Source organism: Talpa europaea, assembly GCF_964194135.1.
Source record: "Talpa europaea genome assembly, chromosome: 2".
Classification (NCBI taxonomy): Eukaryota; Metazoa; Chordata; class Mammalia; order Eulipotyphla; family Talpidae; genus Talpa; species Talpa europaea.
In genome coordinates, this window is record NC_140068.1 from 109678735 (window position 1) to 109701092 (window position 22358).

At 56.6% G+C, this 22358-nt stretch overlaps 2 protein-coding genes across 6 annotated transcripts in view; both read right to left on the reverse strand.

Annotated features, from left to right (window-relative positions):
• Positions 1–22358, reverse strand: part of LOC311188230 (class I histocompatibility antigen, Gogo-OKO alpha chain-like) — a gene marked incomplete at both ends in the record, with an annotated part of 867329 nt that overhangs the window by 513909 nt on the left and 331062 nt on the right. The gene's annotated exons all lie outside the window — the stretch shown is intronic.
• On the reverse strand, positions 4295–14151 carry DDR1 (discoidin domain receptor tyrosine kinase 1; the record flags this gene model as incomplete). 5 transcript variants are annotated; one of them, XM_084228958.1, is made up of 17 exons in its annotated part: positions 14052–14151; positions 13861–13963; positions 13456–13684; positions 12112–12259; positions 11794–11902; positions 11187–11373; positions 10844–11090; positions 10262–10357; positions 10001–10152; positions 9021–9186; positions 7933–8043; positions 6627–6871; positions 6350–6477; positions 5901–6119; positions 5235–5469; positions 4551–4700; positions 4295–4435 (listed from the first exon to the last, which is right to left on the reverse strand). In XM_084228958.1, the coding sequence occupies exons 1-17, from the start codon at positions 14134–14136 to the stop codon at positions 4295–4297; spliced, it is 2751 nt and encodes a 916-aa protein (XP_084085084.1). In that variant the 5' UTR covers positions 14137–14151. The 5 variants fall into 5 exon arrangements, with proteins under 5 accessions (XP_084085084.1, XP_084085083.1, XP_084085086.1 ...); XM_084228957.1 differs by having other exon boundaries at positions 5901–6137; XM_084228960.1 differs by lacking the exon at positions 7933–8043.

Here is a 22358-nt window from a genome sequence, read left to right on the forward strand (position 1 = left end):
ACCCTAGTCCTTCCTCTCTCTGCCCCTCCCCCTCAGTGTGTCTCTGGTTTATAGTTGCTTGTTGATTTGATTTTTACTTTGTATTAATTAGCATAGACATGCCTTTCTAAGGGCAATTTGGCAGTATACACCAATGATTTTAATGTGCTACCCTTTTACCTAACAACTTCCCATTTAGGAACGTATCATACCAAAATTTTTCCACATGGGTACAGAGATATACATGGAAAGACAATTACTGAATTGTGTATGTTATATTATGCAAACAGTCCAGTGTCCATTGTTGGGAGCTGGTAAAATGAGGGTCATTGCAACTGAATAGAATACTGGGCAGCACAGAGTGGAGACCACTGTCTGCATGCTGACCTGGAGCCATCTACGACCTGTCACGAGGGGGAGAAAAGCAGATTACAAAATGGCATATGCATAGTCCAACACTTTCTATGCAGGAAGCATTTATGTCTGTAAAACCCAAATAAGTCATATGCTTCATTGCAAAGGCAGCAAGCCTGAGAGAGCTGGGCAGACAGGAATATGGTTCCCCACAATGTAGGGGAAAATAAGGCATTTCTACAACAGGGGCTGCTAGCCACCTATGCCTATTTACCTTTAAATTAACTAAAATAGAAATTTTAATTCAATTCTTCAGTCACACAGGTCCTACACAGTAGCTAACATGTGGCTGGTAGCTATTACTGGACAGTGCAGTACAGACTGTCACCTTGGAGATCAGGGATTCTCTCGGAGATCACCCCTGTGAGAATGCAGTGGAAGAGGGCAAGCTGTCTGATGGCAGGAACTGAGCACAGGGAGTTCCTTCCTGAACCTCAGGAAGAAAGCCAGCCAGGGCTCCTAGGAGCTAGAATTGTGAGAAAGGGACCCCTATCCAGCCTGCACTTGAAGACTGTCCTGTGATGGCGAGCTCTACCTCCCCCCTTTATGCTGTGTCCTGGAGACAAAGAACAGAGTCAGGAGCCCACAGACTGCTCCCCGCTGCTTCACCATTAGTGACTGTGCTGCCCTGGGCAAGTTACTTGCTTTGTGAAATGGGAATACTTTTAACTACTTAATGTGTTGTATTAAGTAAGATAAGAGTATTAGTAAGTGTGATACCTGAGCACATAGTAAATGCTCAGTTAATGTTAATTGTCATTATTTTCTTTTTTTTTAAATTTATTTTATTTATGCATACAAGAACTGGGATCTAGGTCAGAGGTGCAGGGGGTGAGAGAGACAGAGTGGGGAACAGAATAGGATTGACTGAAATACACTGCTGAGGGGAGCAGCAGGTGAGACAGGAGAGGTCTGCTGGGCCATGTGGGTCAGCTCCCTGGCTGGGGATTGAACTCATGCCACAGTGGCTGGCAATAGCTTGATAGTGCTGAGACTTAACCTCTGAGCCACCAGGGAGGCCCATCATCGTTATTTTCTTTAAAAAAAAAAAAACACCATAAAATTGTACCTCTAGTAAGTGCTACAAAGAAGAGTTGTGCTCAGAGATCATCACCCCAGCAAGTCAGAGAAGACTGCTGAGGGAAGAGCAGGAGCTCACAAGGCAGATGGTAGGAAACCATTGCCTCCAGAAGGGGAATGGTATCCTCCAAAGGCCATGAGGCCCCACGGAAGAAGTGAAAGGAGGCCAGGGGTGCATAAAGGAAGGTAGAGGACGGACACTTGAACAGTGGGTGGGGGGTGGGGGGAGGCAAACTGGGCCAGAAAGATTTTTTTCTTTATTGTAAAGAGAAACCACTAAAGGATTTGAAATTAACTAGGGGGTGGCGAGTCAGGGGCTCAGAGTTGTGTTTTAAAGATCGCTCTGGCTGCAGGGCTGAAAACCAGCCAGAGGCGCAGATCCTGAAAGGCCCCTGCGGTGGTCCAGGAAGGATGGAGGTAGCATGTGCAGGATGGTGGCAGAAAGCAGGGAAGTGAGATTTAAAGGAAATCTGGGGAGCAAAATCAACAGAGCTTCATGACAGACTGGGTCTGGAGCTGAGAGTAAGGGGAAAGTGCCAGCAAGGTTGATTCTCCGGTTTCTGGCTCCTGCAGTTGAGTGGAGGACACTGCCCTTTGCTGAGTCAGGAATCCACAGGAAGGAGCAGGTTTGAACTTGCTGGGATTGGTGTTCAGACACGCTCCAGGTGGTTGCATAGATCTAGAGCTTAAAAGAGTTCCAAGCGTCTCTGCTCGCTGCCCCGGCTCCCACTCCACTGCTCACGCCTCTGGGCCGCCCTGTTGGTGCCTGTTTTAGAGCAGGTCACAGTGGGCTGACCCGTGTGTCAGCTCATACATCTGTGACCTGCACCCCAAGGGCCTATTAATTCAGCCAAAGATTTAATCATCTGTATTGTTCTCTTCATTATCCAGTTGGCTCGTTTTGGGAATATCATCAACCAGGACCCCAGGGTCTCTGTTTCACATGAGCTGCCATCAAGACGAATCTATCTTTTCCAATAATTGCAACTGATTTTTTTTTCTTTCTAAGCAAGTTTGCACTCTTTATTAAATGTTCTCTGGGTGGTTGTGGCTCATTCTTTCAGGTTTCTGAGATAATTTAGGCTCTTGGTTCTGGCTCCCAGCCAAACAGCTTACACATTTGAGGTCATTTGCACATTTGACCATCCTAATTCAGGATTTTCTACTTATTAACCTCTAATTGAAATTTATCATAAATATGAACCCACCAGTGACACCAGGTGTCACTAGAAGACACCTCAGCTATTTTCCTTTTTTTAAAAAGATTTATTTCTATTTATTTATGCATATAAGAACTGGGGTACAGGCCAGAGGTGTGGGGGGTGAGAGGATTCACCAGAGACAGAGTGGGGACTAGAACAGGCAGACTGACTGAAATACACTGCTGAGGGGAGCAGCGGGCGAGACAGGAGAGGTCTGCTGCGCCATGTGGGTTTCTCCCTGGCTGGCCTGGGGATCAAACTCGTGCTGCAGTGGCTGGTGCAGTGGCTGGCGATAGCTTGGTAGTGCTGAGACTTAGCCCCTGTACTACCAGGAAGGTCCGGCTCTGCTATTTTCTATCCCATGACAGTGTAGAAACCTCAGGATGTCACTTATGCTTTCTATTACCTGGAAATGTCAGCAGTTATTATTATACCTGTGCTAGTCTTATTATTTAAAAGTATATGCTACCATGTCATAATTTAAAAAAATATGTATTTTGGTAAACTCTTTTGATTGATATCCTCTGTAGTCCTGCTTCTATGGGTTTTAAAACATAATCCTGAAGAGGTATCAGTAGTCTCCAGACTACCAAAGGGGGGCATGGGTCAAACCAGGCTGAGCACCTCTGGCCTAACCCTGGCTTATGGAGGAGCAGAACAGTATGCTGAGAAAAATACATGGAAGGAAATGGAAGGGGGAAGAGGGGGGAGAAGAAAGAAAAGAAATGGGAGGCAGATTTTACCAAAACCCCAAGAAACCCACTCACAGTTGTGGAAAACTCAACCTTTTATTACCTGCCTAGTGCAGGGGATTAAAATTGTATTGAGCTAGATCCATATATTAGTGTAAAAATCTGTGTCTCTCCCCCCAAAAATGTACAAACCCCAAGTGATTATAGAAAAACCAATGTGGTAGCTACAACAGAGATGTCCAACCCCAGGGCCACAGACCTTTGCTCCCTCTTCCCCCCAATCCCAACATTTATTCCGCAGAAACATACAGGCCTAGAGAAGTCCTAGCTACAACGCAGCAGGTGGGAAGGAAGGCCGGTCGGGGCTTGGGGCCGGTCCCCCCGCCGAGGTCCAGTGTTTCAGAGGAGGGAGAAACCAAAGCTGAGAACAATTCCAGGAGTTCGGCCAAGGGTGCATTTCTCCCTTTCTTGTCCTCCTCACTCCCCAAATTCTCAGCCAGTGGGGTCCAGTGTGTGACGGAGAGAGAGGCTGAGGGGGGAGGGGACAGGCACAGCCATCTCTCCAGGAACCAGTGTTGTCCAGGGGGGCCCGGGTGCTCCAATGGGCCGTGTCCAGTGTCTGCCCTATATTTGCCCCCAGCCTTCCCCCAAGGGATGGCCAGAAGAGGTCAGAGAGGATCCCATCCGCAGGGCCAGCTGGGTGGGCAGCAGGGGCTCTAGGAGAAGAGCCAGGAGGGGGCACGAGAGCTTGTCCAGGGGGAATGGAGGCGGCAGCTCCCTGGCAGGCCCAGCCCACCTGCGGTCACACTGCCTGTCAGAGGTGATGGACTGTCGGGAGGGGAATGGAGCGGGGGTGCCGTGAGCTCCTCTTGTTTAGTGCCGTTGGCTTCCCCTGAATCCTCCCTGAGGGAGTGGCTGCTGCGTGGTTCACACTGTGTTGAGCGCATCTTCTGCCAGGAAGCGATGCAGGTGGGAGAAGGGTGGGCGCTGCTCAGGCTCCCGGCTCCAGCACCGAAGCATCAGCTCGTACAGGCCCAGCGGGCAGGCAGGGGGCCGGGACAGATACACCTGCATTGTCGCCGTGTGGACAAAAAGCGGGGAGCAAATGTTCTTTAGTTCCTAGGGTGACAGGCTCTGCCCCTCCTGGCCCCCCAGGCCCATCCTCCCTCCCTTGTGCTCTGACCTGCCGGCCCTGGTCCCGGAAGAACTCCCCAGCGTTCTCGATGACTTGCTCGTCAGTGAGCTGCCCAAAGGGCTGGGTCCGACAGAGCATGAGCACCTCCCAGAGGGTGACCCCAAAGGCCCACACGTCGCTTGCGGTGGTAAACTTCCCCTGGTGCACAGATAAGACAGGGGAGGGTGTTAGCAACCTGTGGGGAACCCTATGTCCAGCCAGTACGCCCCCACCTGACTCCCTCCCAACCCTGGGTGCCCAGCTTTCCTGAGCTGGCCCCCTTTCCAGCAACTTGCTCCTCCCTCCCTCAGGTTGGCCTTTCTTCCAGGCTCCAGCCCTCTCCCTCGCCTTTCCCTCTTCTACGCATCCTTCCCACGTGCTCTGCTCCATACTCTCTCCCAAATCATCCCCTTCTATCTCCAGCCTCCTCTCGCCCCTTATCTCTTGCTCTCTACCACCCTGGCGCCCTCTCTTGCACCCAGTCTTGGCTCCTGGGCCCTTCCCCCTCCCACTTTGCCTCCCACCTTCTCCAGGCCCTAGAGCCAGAGGAAATCTTAGAGACCCTCGTTTTACAGAGGAGGAAAGTGCATCCCAGAGGGCGGGCAGCTGAAGGAGACCACGGCGCTTCTCGGGCTTCTCTGGGCAGCCCGCGCTCGCCTCCCCTGCCTGCCTGCCCACCCGCCCGCCTCTCACCATCAGGATGCACTCCCAGGCCATCCACCGGATGGGCAGCACCGCGCGGCCCTGGACGCGGTAATAGTCCCCGGCGTAGAGGTTCCGGCTCATGCCGAAGTCCGCGATCTTGATGGTGAAGTTTTCCCCAACCAGACAGTTCCTCGTGGCCAGGTCCCGGTGCACAAAGTTGAGTGTGGCCAGGTAGCGCATGCCCGAGGCGATCTGGGCTGCCACGTGCAACAGCATCGGGTAGCTGAACGGGGGAGCCCACCAAGGCGGGTCACTGGGCAGCCCCAGACTGGTCCCCCGACCCAGGCGTGAGACAAGATGTCCAGGTGGAGGCCAGCGGGGAAGCTCCCAGTCAACCTTTCTCTGGCTGGTCCGACCCCAGAGAGCTCTCTCGTATTATCCTCCCCAAGCCGGGCTCAGGGCAGTGGGGGTGGGGGTGGGGGTAACAGGGAAATTCCTGGTGGGGCTCACCTGCCAGACCCTTGCCCACCTCACGCTGGTAATTGCCAGCTCTTCTGCCCCTCTAGTTCCTAATGCACAGGGTTACATGTTCCTCATCCCAGGCCCCCTGCTGGAACCTCGACCCACCCATGCTCCCCTCTTTCCCTCAGACTGCAGTGAGGGGAGAGGAGATCCCCTGCAGAAACTCTCAGGGAACTCCTAGTGAGCCGGTACCTGATGACAGGCCCCTGGGCAGCCTCCCCGTCCCCGGGGTCCCCTTCGGCTGTCTTGTCCTCGAGCTGGTGGGCACTGAGGAACTGGTTGAGGTCCCCATTCTCCATGTAATCAGTGATCATGCAGAGGGGGTCGTCCTGCACACACACGCCCAGCAGCCGGATGATGTTAGGATCCTTTAGCCTTGACATGATCTTCACCTCCTTCAGGAAATCATTCCTGCAGGACAAGGAGTAGTGAATGGCCAGGGGAGGTGGGGGGGTGACCTACATCTCCCCTTCTGCTCACATATACCCGCCCCCTGCCCCCAGCACATCTGGCTCGCTAGTGATGCTGCAGCCTCAGGTCAAACCCTTCCCCCGACACTCCCCTCTTTAATTCTTTCTAGATTACTCCCTACTCTTCATGCCCTCCCTCTCCCTTCTCCCAGATGCCGTCCTGGCCCTAACCTGGCATTCTTGGTGGCATCTGGCCGGAGGATCTTGACAGCCACCAGCAAGGGGTGTCCCTTGCGCACATTAAGGGGGAAATCATGGCTGACGAGGTCTTGGGGGTTCTCCACCTCACACAGGTGCACCTGGGGAGAGGTCACAAGGTTCACCCAGTCACAGGGTCATTGGGATGACGCAGTCACAGGTGGCAGGGGACCGGGCCCGGGGGATGTATGGGCATCAGAACCCTGGAGTGAGCCAGACACACAAGCGGGATGACGGGGCTCCTCCTTACCTCCCCAAACTGGCCCTCGCCAAGCTTCTCCTTGAAACGGAGCCGCGACCGAGGAAAATCCACTCTGGGGGGCCCATCCCCGGCTGCCCCTGGGGGCAGCGCAGGCACAGCATAGGTGTTGCCCCCAGTGACACCCTGCAGGGTGACAATGTCAGCCTCGGCATAATGGGGGACGCTGTTCTGGGGAGGTGGGGGCAGAAGCGGGGCACCCGGCTTCTCAGGCTCCATATAGTCCCCACTGCAGGCTGGAGGATGAGGGGAAAGAAGACAAGGACAAGGCATCAGGTAGACCCCGAGAGCCCCGTTCTCCACACCCCTCCCAGAAACCCCCTCCCGCCATCTCACAGTGCTGAGAGATGGGGTCTACCCTCCAACTTCATGGGACCCCACCCACCAACCTCAAACCAGAGAAGACATCGGCATGGGATATGAGTTCACTGTTCCAGAGTTTCCAAGGCAACAAAAAATATTTGAGCAGAGACTGTCATAAAGACCTGTGCTCTCGGGGTCCCAGCAGAGCCCAACGACCGTGAGGTGTCTTGGCAGGAAGAGGAATTCCTCAACCCGCCATCGGGAGGACGGTCGCAGCCATGGTCACCTTCCACTTTCCAAAGCCTTGTCCCATTCACCAGCCCTGCTGTTCACTTAGCTGTCTACCCCCACTTTCAGCCTCGACTGCTCCCACCACGGCTACCCAAACCCTCCCTAACCCAACACACCAAGCTCAAAGACAAGCAAAGACAGGGGCACATGGCGGGGGGGGAACAGTTCCTCAGGCCTGCACAACAAGGAGGCTACAGACAGAGAAGAGGAGGCAGAGCAGGCCCCTCTCAGCCCTGAGGAAAGAGCAACACCGAAAAGGCGACACTGAGGAGAGGAGGGGCAGACAGAAAGGGCGAGGTGAGCCTTCACCTCTGGGGCAGCAGAGAGAGGAGGAGGGGAGGGCAAACACCCAGGGAGAGAGGCTCCCTCCTCGCAGCTCTAGAGAGGGGGAGAACAAGGCGGGGTTACAAGGGAACTTGGGGCACCATTCTGTCTGCTCTGCTCTGGAGAGCTGAAGAGACGGGGTGGAAGAGGAGGAGGGGACAGAGCTGAGACCCACGAGTTTGCTACTCAGCTTAAGGGGGGCGGCCTTAACAAGGAGCAAGCAGCAAAGGAGAGCTAAGGACAAAGAGCTTCCTCCTTGGGAGCTCAGGAGAGCAGAAGAGGCCACAGTGGGAGAGAGGGAGTGCGAGGTGTGAGAGCTTTTCCCTGCCCCAGTAGAGGTACGGGGAGCCTGGCAGAGCCCAAGGGCAGAGGGGCTTACCCTGGGTGTTGGTGGGTTTGGCCCAGGCGGGTGTGGGGGGGCCCGGGCCTCGAGGGGGACGGGCGTAAGTGGCCAGAAGGAGGCGGTAGGCCGGATTGGAGAGCAGCAACGCTGTCGGGAGAAGGAGGGGGAGACACAAGGAAGGGATGAGACTCGAGGCTAGACAGACAGAGACCCAGAGCGGGGCAAGACTAAGGCCGATGAGAACAAATGCACCAAGAGACAGAGACAGGATGAAACGAGGATCTGAGCTGGCTGGCTGGCCAGGTGGATAATGAATCGATGGGCATATGATGAATGGAAGAGAAATGAACTGGAGGAATAAAGGGATGGATAACTGGACGAAGGGACAGATGAATGGATATTTGGATATAAATTGATGGAGGGAGAATGAATAGATGGTGGATGGATGGATGGACAAACAGATGTATGAATATATGTGATGAATGAATGAATGTATGGTTGGATAGCAAATGGATGGGTAGATGGACAGATGGATGGATAGATGGACAGACAGAAGGATAGAGGGACGGACGGATGGATGGATGGATGGATGGATGGATGGATGGACAGATGGACAAATGAACAATGAATGGATGTTTGAATAGACAGAGAGACATAGAATGGATGGATGGATGATGGATAGGTGGACAAATGGATATATGAATACATGTAGATGGATGGATGAATGGTTGCATGGTGATGGATGGACAGATAAACAATGAATGAATGAACAATGAATGGATGAATACAGCCAGATGGATGGATAGAAGGCAGGATCGAGACAAGGGCAGGAGGAATGAGGGGGCCAGAAAAACACAATGAGAGGGCACAACAAAGAAGACAGAGATACACACGGGACAAAGAGACAGAAGGAGAGCACGGGAGGACGGGTAATGCATGAGAAGTTCTTGAGGAAGGTTATATGGCAGAGACATGGAGTGATACAGAGGGGTGACTGATGCCACAGGGAAAAGAAAATGAGTTGAAACTGGAGAAGACAGGAAAAGAAAGCAGTGGAAAACAGAAGGAAAGGGACACAGTAAGAAAACAGGTGGAGAGGTGGGACAGAAGCGAGACAGTCTTACCGGAGCCGTTGGGGACACTGGGCGCTGCGTGGTGAGGATTGCCACGGGGCCGGGGCTCCTGGTAAGGGGGTGGCTCCCGCGGCCCTGGCCGGTTGTTGATGAGGATGGTGTCCCCGGGGACAGAGAGATGAACCGTCAGCTCCTCTTCCAATACCCGACGCTCAGCCTGGTCACCCAGAATGGGAAATACGAACTCAGCCACTGCTCGGCTCACGATTCCCAGCTCCGTGTAGGTGCTATGCCCGTGCTCTCCTCTGCGGCCCTCACCACAGGCCTGCCCTTGCCCCCACTACTAACTCCACTTCACAGGCAAAGGAACAGGCTCAGGAGCATTTGAGTTCCTTGATGGAATTCCAACCCAAATCTGACCAGATAATTATGGAGTTAACTTTATGTCACCACCCTCTTGCCTAGAAGACTTGGCATGGGTGGAGTATGCAGAACTTCTTCCGGTTGCCCCTCTGGCTCCACCCTCCATTTTTCTCCTCCCAACTTCTGCCCCACAAGGTTGGCCAAGGGGACCACATTAACAGGCTGGGTTCAGGTTGGTCAGGCAGGAGTCCCAGCAGGCATTTGAAAGTAAGTGGAAAGCAAGATCAGGGTGCTTGTCTTCCTGCCCCTCCCAGAGGGGCAGGCTCTGATTAGCTGCATCCCTGAACCAAAGTGGGCTACCCCTCTCCAGGAGCCCTCACCAGAGACTCAGTCCTCCTGGGCTCCAGGGGCTGCTGCCTCCTCCCACCTGCAGCACCAGGAGGGTGCCAGCTCTGCAATGACTGGCCTGGGGACATTACCATCCACCCCAGCACACCTTTGCCAATGGCCTCTTTCCTAAGTCCTCTAATACTCTAGTTAGATGGTGCTCTGTGGTCTCAGCTGCATCCTAATTCAGGAATTTGGGCACATGTTGACCTCAGTCGGGATTTAACTCTCTGCACCCCCATCCCTCCGTCCCCACTCCAGGCTGCCCACTCCTTGCCCACCTTGCTGAGGAGCCGGCGCCAGTGCAACCGCCAGAGCATGAGGGCGATGATGAGCAGCAGCAGCAGGATGATGGCCACCAGGCAGCCGATGAGGATGGCAGTCGGGCTCCCCTCGGCCTTGGCCACGGGTTGCTGACCCCTAGGCTCCAGCTCTGGCAAAAGGCAGGCAGGTCAGAACCACAGAGGCTTCCCACCCAAGCTGAGGGGGCCCAGGAAGGAAGAGTGGACCCAGACACCCAGAGAAGGCCCAGGGCTGCTCACCCAAGCTGCTCAAGTTGGTGGGAGGTGGGCCAGGAGGCCACCAGGGGGCTGGTGGGTAGGTGCCCCCCAGAGCTGTAGAGGAGTCATTCACAACATCTGCAGAGAAGGAGAGGGAGGTAGGAGGGGAGTCATATCGGGATGGGGAGACCAAAGGGAAGTCGCTTGTATGAGGCCCAGGGAATGCTCTTGTTGGGTGAGGAGCAGCATCAGAGCTGACAGCCAACATATGCCCCAACCCTGGGAATGGGTGGTGGGAACAGAGCCCCGGAGGCCTGGCTGTGGTGGATGTTAACTTTTTTTTGAGTTGCTGCACTTGTGGGGACATGGGGGAGCCCAGGGTGGCGAGCCTGGGTCTTAGAAGCTTAGAGAAAAGGCCATTTCTCAGCCAGCACCGTCACATTGGCTCCGTACCAGCAAAAGACAGATTGGCAAGGGGAAGGAAAGGATTCAGATCATTTGGGCACCGCTGCTTGGGAGATCTCACAGGTGATGGGTAGACTTGGTGCCAGGAGTGGGTATCTTGGGGCATTGTTGGACTGGCAATCCCAGAGGTTGGGGGTCAGGCACAGACCAGGACCTTACCGGAGATGAAGGAGATTTCGCTGAAGAGTAACCAAGGCCCAGCAAAGAGGAAGCGGCACTGCAGAAATCGGCCCACGCGGCTGCCCAGGGGCACTGACACAGTCCGGGCTCTGGGGTCCCCCAGGCTGCCCCCCAGGGCATGGCGCACAGGCTCCCCCTCCCAGGCCATGGCAGGGCCCCGCCTGAAACGGCACTCCACCCCGCCAGGCAGGCGGGCTCCCAGCGTGTGCATGTTGTTACAGTGGACCTAAGGGAGAGAAAGAGGGACAAAGGGTCAAGGCCAGGAGAGCCCCAGCCAGCACCCCAGCGCACCCAGCCCTCCCTGAGAGCCAGACACTCTCACCTGCATGGCCTGGAAGGCCCTCAGGCGGTCAAACTCAAACTCCATTTCCACAAAGCCGCTGGGGAAGCTGTGGTTGCTCCATCCCACATAATCATAGCCCGGCCAGACCCGCAGCTCCTGGCTTTTCCTAAAATCATCCAGGCCCACCACACCATCCGCCAGCTGGCCCAGACCGCCATACTGCAGCCTGGAGAGGAGGGCGCCGAGGAAGAGGAGGATGGAAGAGAAGAGAGTGTTGCCTACATGGATGCTCTGCGCCCCCAACTCCCCAGCCTGGCCAAGCCCCCACCTCCACCCCAACCTCATGCAGCTCTCTCTTCCCCACCCCGAGACAGCACAGGCACGCTGCAGATACAGGCTGCACAAAGGCCCTACCCTCAAAGGGCACCGTCCAATCTATGCCGCATGTATTTATTGTGATCATTTCAGATGTCAGTGTCTTCACAAAACGGGGTGGCCTTGCTACCCTACGATCCTGGTCCCCTGAGGCCCCACCTGACTCGTCATCTCTCCAGCTCTTCCATCTCACTGCCTAGACTACTCTCCGACCCCGCTCCCCCGTTCCTGCCACCCAGGCTCCTGGGCGCCAGCCGCGCCCTGCTCTCACCCGCCAGTGGTGGGCATGGTGTATCCATCGTAGGTGGAGTCGTTGAAATGGATAGCTTCAGACAAGTACATGGTCTGCCCCACGGGGGCCGTGTATGACAGAAGTCCGTCTGGGGCAGGATGGGAGGAGAATGTTGGAGGCACAAAGTCTCCCCCCTGACCCCTGCGCCAGACCTCTCTCACACCCGCCGTGGGTCCCCTGGCCCCTCCTCACTCACAGTGACAGCTCTCCAGCAAGCAAGAGAGAGCACCCGCTCCCCAGCCCCCACATCCTGGCCCCAGAACAGGAAACACATTCTCAGGGGGCTGACCCACTCACCCTTCCAGAGGCAGCCGTAGAGCTCCACCCGCAGACACACGCTCATGATGCGGTCAGCCCGGGGGTAGAAGCGAACCAGTCGGGCCACCATGGGGGGCCCGAGGTCCTTCAGCACCACTCCCCCAGGATCCTCATTACCTAAGATCACCTGTGGGCCCGGAAATGGGGTGGATGGGTGGGAGAGCTTGCAGGTGGGATCTCACGTCCCGGTCAGCAGGGGCTCCCTGGCCACCCACAGTGGCCCCCACACAGGGCTGTGCAGAGCACACGGGGCTAAAGGGCACCCTTGGGTGTCTGTAAAATGACGAGCTGCGCCAGAGACTTTTGACCTCTCTCTCAGCCTGATGGTCTGTCCTTGACCTCCAGTGCCAGCCAGTCCACTCCTTGCCTGGCTCCACCCACGACTCTAAGCCACTCAACCCACTGTGGCGGGTTCTACCCAGCCTCTCACAGCTCTGTACCCTTGCCTCCCTCCCCTCGCCCCCTCTGTTCACTCAGCAGATGCTGACTGAGCATCCACTGTGTGCCCGTCAGGCATGTTCTAGTGGTGACAGTCCAGAAGGAGAAACAGCTGTGAAGAACAAGAGGCGGGTGTGGGGGGTCAGCAAGGCTCTCTGAGGAAGGGACATCTGGGAAAAGCTGAATACAGAGGGGAGAGTCTGTGGACTCTGGGGAGGAATGTTCTAGGCACCGGGATGGCTAATGAGTGTCCTGAGGCTGTGTGTACAGCAGGAGCCACAGTCTGTGTGGCCTGGGTGGAGGATGAGGAAGAGGAGCTTCTGCACCCAGGCAGGAGCTCAGCTTTTGACCAGCACTGGGGGGCTGCGAGGCTGACGTGGTGCATCTGGCTGGCATGCACAAGGCATGCTGGATGAGGCTCCCGCTGCAGATTTGACTTCAGGTGAAAGAGACCATTGTGTTTCTCTAAGCTAAGAGCAGTGGGCATGGCCTTGGGTGGCAGAGACAGAGATGAGAGAGGTGGCGGCATCGGGAAATGTCACGGAGGTAGAACAGACTAGCCTTGCTGACGTTTGGGAGTAGGAAGGGAGAAAACCAAGGAATCAGAGATATCATCTGGGCTTATGGCCTGAGCAACCGAGCACATGATGGGACTGTTTCCTGAGCTGGAGAACACCAGGGGAGGAGCAGGTTTGAGGTGGGATGGGACTCCAGTTCAGCCTGGGATCTGGGCAACTAGGGGGAAGGTGCCAGGTCTGCAACACTAGACAGAGCTCAGGGGTGAGGCCTGGGCTGGAGGGCAGTGAGCAGACAGGTAGCATTTAATGTGTAGCTGGAGGACAGAGGAGCGCCCCCCCTCCCTGGGCACTGTCCCTGCCGCCTCACCTCCTGACCCCAGCGGTCCCTCCAGTCCACCCAGTGGTGGCCGTCCCGGGAGTAACGCAGGCGGTAGCTGGGGGAGAACTCCTTGCCCAGGCCCCCAGCGTGCCGCCCCTGGGTGCCCACCAGTGCCACCAGGTGCAGCCGCCGCAGATCCACCTGCAGGTACTCCTCTTCCTTGGGAAACACTGGCTCTTTGGGGCACCAGGCCCCATCCCCATCGCTGCTCTCCAACCTGGAAGGGGAAGATCACAGGGACCATCTGGTCCTAGGTCCGCCTCTGCCTCAATACTCAGACACCCCAGGGCTGTGAGGGTTTCATTGGCACTGGCCCTCTAGAAGCCTCTTGGTTTGGACAGGGTGGGACAGTGGCCCCAGGAGTGCCTTCCAGGCCGCCCAGGAGACCGGTACCTGCTGTGGCGAGCGGCGGTAGATTCTGACCAGGAGCTGGAGGCAGAGATATCCGAGTCCGGGATGGTCCGGTCCTGCATGCCCAGGGCATAGCGGCACTTGGCTGGGTAACACAGGCATTCAGAGGGTCAAGTCCCCAAGTCTGTCTCCCAAGCCCCACCCCTCGGGGACCCAGGGACCAGCCTGCTCACCAGGGTCAAAATGTCCTTTCATGTCAGCATCTCCAGTTGCCACCAAGAGCAGCAGCAGCAGAGATGAGAGGGTCTCTGGCCCCATAGTTCCTGATCCCTTGGGCCTAAGGGGGTGGGGGCAACATCTCTGCAGGTGACAAAATAAGTAAGGGTGGAGTCAGCCAAGGGTCAGTCAGGGGGACTGCACCACAGTCAACAATAGACACTCTGGGGACTGCTCTGGGGACCAAGCTGTAAATGACAACAGTGGCCATTGTTTTGCAGCATCAGCTACGTTTCTAAAATGCTTCCCAGGCCCCATGTGCCAGATGATGGGATAAACTCTGTTCCCCACCCACACACACACCCAGGAGCTTCGAATTCTAGAAGTAAGGGAGCCTGGCACCTTCCAATCACCTGTCCTCTACAGGCCTGCCAGACCTCATGTGGCCCAGGGACCAGCTGCCTTGGCAACAGCCAGAGATTGTCAGAAATGCAGCATCTAAGGCTCCACCCTCAACCTGCTGAATCAGAATCTGCATTTGAACACAATGCCCAGATTATCTGTGCCCCTTAAAGTCTGAGAATTTCTGCTCCTTCTCACTAGGGTCCAGGCAGCGCACCCCATCTAAAACCATTCCAACTGGTAGCTCCTTATGAACCCAGAGTCCCAGCCCAGGGAAAGCTGTTGTGACCTGTCTCTCCCCAGGTCCGCACTGATTCCTCCAGGCCCCACAATCCTGAAGGACCCTAATGCCACCCTTCACACCCTAAATCCACCCACTCCTGTTGTTAGGGGAAAAAGGATGTCCTAAAGCTAATTCCATACAGGCTTTGTGGACTCCACCCCCACCCCAGGCCAAAGCCAAAGACACTGGGAACTCCAAATCCCATCACCACCAAGGGGAAGGTGGCTGGGACCTGAGGGTGGGGTTAAGCAGCCAAGTTGGTATAAAGGCAGACACGTGGGCTTTGGGGGGGGTCCCCCATTTTGGCTCTCCGCCAGCTAGCAGTGTTTGGCCAGCTCTGAGAGTGACTGGGTTTTCCAGGTCGCCGGATCGGGTAGGACACATTAAAGACTTTATTTCCCTATTTTCTCCCTGAGTTGTACATTTTCCTTATTTCCTTTTCCCTTGTAAATAAACCTTTTATTAACCTTTTGTGTGTGCCTGTAGTGGAGTATTAATAAGTCCCTTTTAAGCGCGCGGGTGAGGACCCACAGCCAGGAACCCGTTCAATATCGGGGCTGCCCTATAACACTGTCATTGGGTCCAAAGCATCACATCCCAGATTTCCCTTCTCTGCCTCCTTTTCCTAAACCTGAGTTACCACTTTGCCACTTTCGAAGGTGGCTGCCTTCCTCCTAAGGAAGAGCGCAGGGCTGAGGAAAAGACTGAGTTGCCTTGAGATGTGGGGGGGTGGAAAGACAGGGGAAGCCAGGTCACCCCAGGAGGTAAGAGGAGTGGGGGGACACTCCCCTATCCCTTTGTCCTCCTCCAGCTGCTCCCACAATGCTCTAGGGCAGGAATGTAAGAGGCAGCTGAGACCCCACAGCTCTGAAGCAGCAGCTGAGGGGCTGACTGAGTTGTGGGGAGCACCTGGGTATTAAAGGAGAGCTAGAACCAGTGGCATCCTGCCTGCTCCCGTGGGGTCCTGGAGCCACTCAAAAGAGTCTGGAATTCCTGGGTGCCACTCTCCACCCCCACCTCTCTCTTGAACAGCGGGGCCCTTGTTCCCCTGGGTAACCTTCATGCCTATCCCAGATGAGTCATCGGAGCCAAGACAGGCAGAGGATAGGCAGCAGGAGGAGACAGGGCCACGAACACAAAGCAAGAGGTAAATAGAGCAGGCTGGGAAGTTCAGGGCACGGAGCCAAGACAGCCAAGCAGAGAAACTCTGGGAGAGGAGGTGCTCAGAGACCAGGCGTGTGGGGGCAATCCCTTCTCCGACACCCCATTTCTCTCAACTGGCTCAGACACACCAAGGACAGGCCCAAAAGACAACTCCACCCACTCCACCCCACCCCATTACAGCCAATTACAAGTCACTCTGCCTGCAGGCCCTTAACCCTCCTCTCCCAACTGGCAACACCCACACAGCTCTGTATAAACACACAACACACACACACACAACACACACACACACGTGGTCAGAAACACAAACTTACAGTCAGCTGTAAACACTGGGGTTAGATGTAGCGTGCTCAGGCGTGCACACACACCTTGGGTGTCACAGACATGCACACAAACCAGTTACACACATAGACCAGCCAGCCCCGGGGCCGGGACAAACACCGTAGCTCACACACATCAACTCCACACCTCGGTGTTATTTACAGTCCAATCCCATCACTTAGTGAAGAATCATCTCTAGACACCTGTGAACTTAAAATGACAGACCCCTCAATCAGAGGACAGTGTAGGATACACACACTCCGGCCCTTGGGTGTCAGATCCCAAGGGATGTAGTGACCACCCCCTAATACACAAGGTGGCCAAGCCAGAGGGGAGCCCAAGGAGGTGGGGAATGGAGGAAACTTGGGTGGCTGGAGTGGCAATAAGAAAAAGAACCACCTCTCCATATGTTCAGCTTTCACCTGTTCCACTGTACCACTCAGTTCCGGCCACACCTATGTGCCCTTGGCAAATGGGAATCTGAGCGCCAGACTCCCTGGCTGGAATGGAGGTGCTGGAAAGGACTGTCCAGCCAGCAGGGACAGTGGGATGACGACTGGGGGGAGGGGCAGGAGGACCATGCTCGCTGGGCAGTGACATTATCTCATGGCAGAATCAGCTGAGCATCAGTGGCTGTCACCGGCAGGTTGAGGTGCCAGTCCCTGTCTGCTGGGCTGTGGCCAGACCGGCCAAGTGGGAGCTGGCTGGGTGGAGGCGATCAGTTAGTAGATGCCCTGGGGACTGGCCAGGCTGGGCAGGCCCGGTGCTCCAGGGAGAGAATGATACAGGGAGCTGATTCAATGGGCCCACGTATGAACACCTGTCTCCCTGGGGTTCATTTCCTCCATAGTGAATAAAGGGGTCCTCCCTCAATGCTGAGACACCCATTCTCGGGTACCCAACGCCACCCCCTCCCAGCATCCCCCCACCCTACCCCCGTTTTCTCGGACAGCAAACTGGGGAGTTTTCGGACAGCAAACTTGGGGCGCGGGCAAGGGTAGGTGGAGTTGGGGAAGCTGGACAACCAAATACAGCCGCGGTTCGCGCTGCCTCCCGCCAGGCTCTCACCCTCGGCCGCGCGCCCCGCCTGGACCCCCAGGCCCCCGCGCGCGCCCCTCCGCCCCCCGGGGGTCCCCGGGCCGCTCTCCCTACCTCTCATCACTCTTCCCGGCAGACCCAGGCGTCCGACCCCGGAGCGGGGCCTCCTCGGCGGCGGGGCGAGGGGAGGGGCGGAGGGAGCCGGGAGTCGGCAGCGGGAGGCGCCGGCGGGGCTCGGGTGTCGGGAGGCGGCTCCCGAGAGCAGCTGTCGGGGGCCTGTTCCGGGGAGAGGAGCCAGGGCTGGGGTGGCTCGGGCCCAGGCGCCGCCTCCCTCCTCCCTCCGGGCCCCCCTCCGCCTGCCCGCCGCGCGCTCCGGTGCCGCCTCCCTGCCCCCTCCCGGGCGGGCCGCCCCGCCGCTCCCACGCCCGGCGCCGCCCTCGCGGCCGCGCGCCCCTCCGCCCGCCACGCCCACCCCGCATTCCCCCGCGCGCCCCGGGCTCCCCCAGGTAACCACCCCGCGGTCCCCTCGGTCGCCGCCGCACGCTCCGCGCCCGTGCCCATCCCCCTCCGCCTACCCAGAGCCCACCCCTAGATCCCCACAAAAGAGAACCGCTTAAGCTGAGGCTCCCGGGGGCCAGCGGCAACCCCGTTAGGGGCCTCCCACACATCCAGGACCCCTCCCGTCTCCCCCTTTTCCGGGCTCAGTTCCTGGAGACCGAGGTGAAGGGGGGCAGCCCCGGGGCACTGGAAGGAACAGGTTCCCACAGGCCCAGTGCCCGGAGCCGCAGCAGGAGTTTGCATGGGGGAGGGAGCGGGGCTCACCTGTCCAAAAAGCCCCCTAGCCCCACTCTCTCCGCACCACCTGCTTTTGCTTCTCTCGGTAACTCTCTGGCCTCCCTGCTGTACACCCCAACCCAGGCTACCCCAGAGCCTGATGGCCAGCCCACCCTCAGCCTCTTCTCTCCACTCCCACCTTCCAGTCCTGCCCCAGGCTCCGCAGGGCATTCCCCAGTCCTCTCAAAGTGTCCAGACGCCTGGGCCCTGGCTTCCCTGGGGCTCCCTCCTCCCGCAGGTCTCCCTCAGGCCCAGCCAGCTCTGGCCCCATGGGGACATCCACTGGCAAGGAAGGCCTGGACAAGGTGAATGGCAGGGGGAAGGAGGAAGACAGGCGCAAAGAGAAAACCAACCACAGCCAAGAGGAAGAGAAAATCAAACACAGCCAAGAGGAAGCGGGTCAGGAGACCCAGAGAAGAGGGGCGCCTGGCCACAAGACTGGGGACGGGAATAGAATGAGAGAGCAGCCTGGGTGAGCCCGGCAGGACAGAAGAGTCCTGGGAGAGGCGCTCCGCCCCACTCAGCACTACCTGGCCCACCACCTCTCCACACCACACCTGCCTGCCACCTGCACGCTGTCACCCGCCTAGTGGGGTCTGTCCTTCCACTGCAGAGGGCCACCTCGCACCTCACGGCGGATATAAACATACACCCTACATGCAGGCCCAGACAATAGTCCCAAGAAAGAAGCATGAAATCCCAACCAGACAAGTACACAAAAGCACTAGCAGGAAGAGGCTGGACCTTGGGAGAGGAGAGGCACGTTTGGGCACGAGTTCCACGGGGGGACACGCAAACCCAAGGGCACCCCAACCGCTTAAGAACTTACTAGCAGAGGGCCCGACGGCCACTCGGAGAATTGCCTCTTCCCATCTTCCCCTCCGACCAAATCTCCAGGGTTCCCCCAGAACACCTACCCCTCCGAGACCGCCGCTGGGAAATCTGGGCCCGGGGAGGCTGGGCCGGGGGCGGAGCAAGACGGGGGTGGGGCCAAGGTTTCCCCAGTAACCTCACCTGGGCGGTCTCCGCCCCTCCTTCCCCGGGCTGGGCTCCGGGGGAGCCCCGGCCCGCGGCCCGCCGTGGCAATGTCTTCCTTCTGCCCCAGGCCTCAGGGAAGGAGCCGCAGCCCCTCACGCCCGGGTGGGACATTCCACACCCCGGGCCCTCGCTGACCCGGCCGGGTGGCGCGGCGGGGCCAGGCAGAGAGGTCCATTGCGGAGTGGAGGACACCGTAGAATCCCGAAACCCTGGCCCCTCTTCTCCCCCAGGAGAAATTCCTAGTCGGTGATGCCCACCTCGCCCCAGCCCAGGCCTGGAGGAGTGGGAGCGATGCAGGGCTGGGGCCCAGCGGAGTCAAGTGACAGCGGAAAGGGGGCTGGAGCCGTCTGGAATGCGGGGCTCGGAGCCGAGATTCCCAGGGGCCAGAGAGGGAAATCCCAGTCAACTGAGCAGCGCCGAGATTTAGTGTCCACCCAGAGGTCTGCCCGTAGCCCCCGGCGCCCATCCCTCGTGTGCTGCACCCCTCTGAGCTCCAGGACCCGGTGTCTTTCTGAGCCCCACAAGGGCCCTCGCCCCTCCCCCATCCATGCCCTTCCATCCAAGGTTTCCCTCCCATTCACGCCATGGCCTCCTGCCTCTCCTCGACCCAGGAAAGAGAGGAGGGGGAAACAGCTGAAAAAATGTGAGGCGAGGCACGTAGGAGAGCGCAGCTTGGGCCTGCAGACCACCCGCTGCTGCAGGGAAGCCCAGCGAGACTAGTGAGGGAGAGACCAGATGGGCCCCCCTCGCTGGCTATAGGCCCCTTCCTGAGAGATGCAGCTGCCTGGGGGCAAGCAGGCTAGGTCAGCAGCTGGGGAAAGAAACGGCTGGTGGGGGCAGGGTGAGGGGCTGGATGTGGCCTCCATACCGCAAAGCACACATGGGAAACTGAGTCCCAGGAGAAGAAGGAGAAGGAAGACATTGCCAGAGCACTGGAAGAAAGATGCAGCCAGGCTCTGCTATGGATGGCCCAGGGGATCCGAGGAGGGAGATCCTACGGTCAGGTGAGACAATGGTGATGGGACTTTTAAAAACAAGAGAGAAACAGGCAGAGACCCAGGGTATCTCGGGGGGCAGAGGGAGAAAAGGGTTGAAGACTCTCAAGGGCACACACACCAAAAGGTGAGAAAACCGAGGTTTGGGAAGAAAAAGGTTGAACCCAGTGGAGACAGGGGGAAGAGTGGGAGACCCTAAGAGTGGAGGGTAGGAAAGTGAGGAGTCCTGAGAGGTGTCCTCCCGCCCCCCACCCATGGAGACAGGGACCAAAGGCAAAGAGAGAAGGGGTTGGAGTGAAAACTAAGTGGGGGGTCAGGAGAACCCCTGAGACCAGGGATTTGAAAGAAGGGACTTGGGGAGAGGAAAAGCTTAAGAGACAGAGGATAGAGTGTCCAACAGCATCAAAGATAGAGTCAAACTCCATGCAGAGGCCCAGACCTGCTGCACCATGACCCCCAACTCTATTCCCCACCCTTCTCTCCTCCCACCACTCCTCCTCCAGCCAAGATGCCAAGTCCCTCCCTGCAAGGGGAGGGTCCAGCTCCCTTCCGCTCCAGCCCTTCCAGTTCTGCTCTGGCTTTCTCCCTCTCACCTCCAGCTCTGGGTTCTCCTGAGTCTCAGTCCCCCGAGTCTCAGGCGTTTGGGTTCCAGGTCTGGGCTGCCAGAGCAGCCTGGCTTTGTCCGCCCATCCGGGGGCCGAGAGCAGCTGCCCTGGCCAGCTGCGGCTGGCTTCAACGTGACCATGGCAACCCAGTCCAGCTCCCCTCGCCGAGCCTCCCGGCCCCCGCAGAGAGGGAGGGAGCAGGCTGGCCCAAGAGAAAGGGAGGGAGGCAGAGGACTGAGAAAATGAACCCAAGGAAGACAGCAGACAAAGAAACCCAGACAAAGGAGATGAAGGAGGCAGCAGGAGAAAGCAGCAAGGCTGACAAGCTGAGAGCTTAGGCAGCGGGAATTTGGTCCTAAATTCAAAATCCAGGCAAGAGAGACAGACAGGCTCGAGGTGGGAGAAAAGATTAGAATTGACCGAAGGTGGTCCTTTGGAGACCCCCTTCTTGGTCCCTAACATTTCACTTCCTTCACTCAGGATTTTGCACTCTGTGGGAGAACCAGAATACATTTTCTAGTTGGCTGCGCTCAAAGTGTTGCATAGTGAGATCCCCTGGCCCCTCAGTTGTACCCGAGGAGGCCACAGGAACAACCTGAGGTCCTCAGTGTCTGAGAATAACCCAATTTGAAACCTACAAGGAACTTCTGAAATAACAAATGTTATTGTCGAAGCACTCCAATTCTTGGTTTGGAAATATGGCTCCCAAAGCCAAAAGTGACTGACCTGGCTCCCACAGGGTGGGCGTGGGAGGAAGGCAGTATTGGCACCTCTCACAGCAGAGCCAGGACTGAACTTATCACTCCCAACGAGTCTCTCTTGCTGTGTTCAACAACAGTGCAGTTGCCTCACCCGGAGTCTTTGGGGTGATAATATGAGGTGGCATCTGTCAAGTACAGGCCCTCTTTACAAATGGAGGTACTGGCACCATCAGGTTTGGGTCTATACATACCATTCAGAACTACAAAAAAGTGAACTCTGGGGAACACGGGTTTAGTGAGGAAGAACAGGGAGCTATTGAAGAAAAAAAGAAAACTTAGAATCACAGAAACTTCTGTGTGAAGATGTTTACAGCAACTTTTTTTGGAATTGTCCCAAATTGGACACTATTCAAATGTCCTTCAACAAACAAATGCATAGACCAACTGTAATACATCCACACTAAAGGAATACTATTCAGCCATTAAAAGGAACTTTGACACACATAAGCATATTAAACATATTATGCTAAGTGCAAGAAAGCTGCAAACTGTTTGATTCCTTTTATAAGATATTCTGGAAAAGGCAAAACACATTCAATGACCTTGAAAAAAATCAACAAATTTCTGGGACAATATAGTTTACCAAAACTAAACCAGAAAGTGATAGATGGGATGGAGACTAAATCAGTGGCTTAGGGCTTAGGGGTGGGAGAGAATTTGCTCCAAAGAGGATTTCTGGGGTGATGAAACTGTTCTGTGTTTTGTTTGTGGTGTTTACATGACTCTATGACTGTGGAGACTCAGAACCCTACACCCTCAAGAGTGTACAGGCCCTTTTGATGGAAGCAACCATTCAAACTCTACTAACATGATCTCACTCTGGGATTTTCTCATGTGTCACCTGGGGCTCTGAGTTTCACCTCCCAATTCATTCTACAGGTAT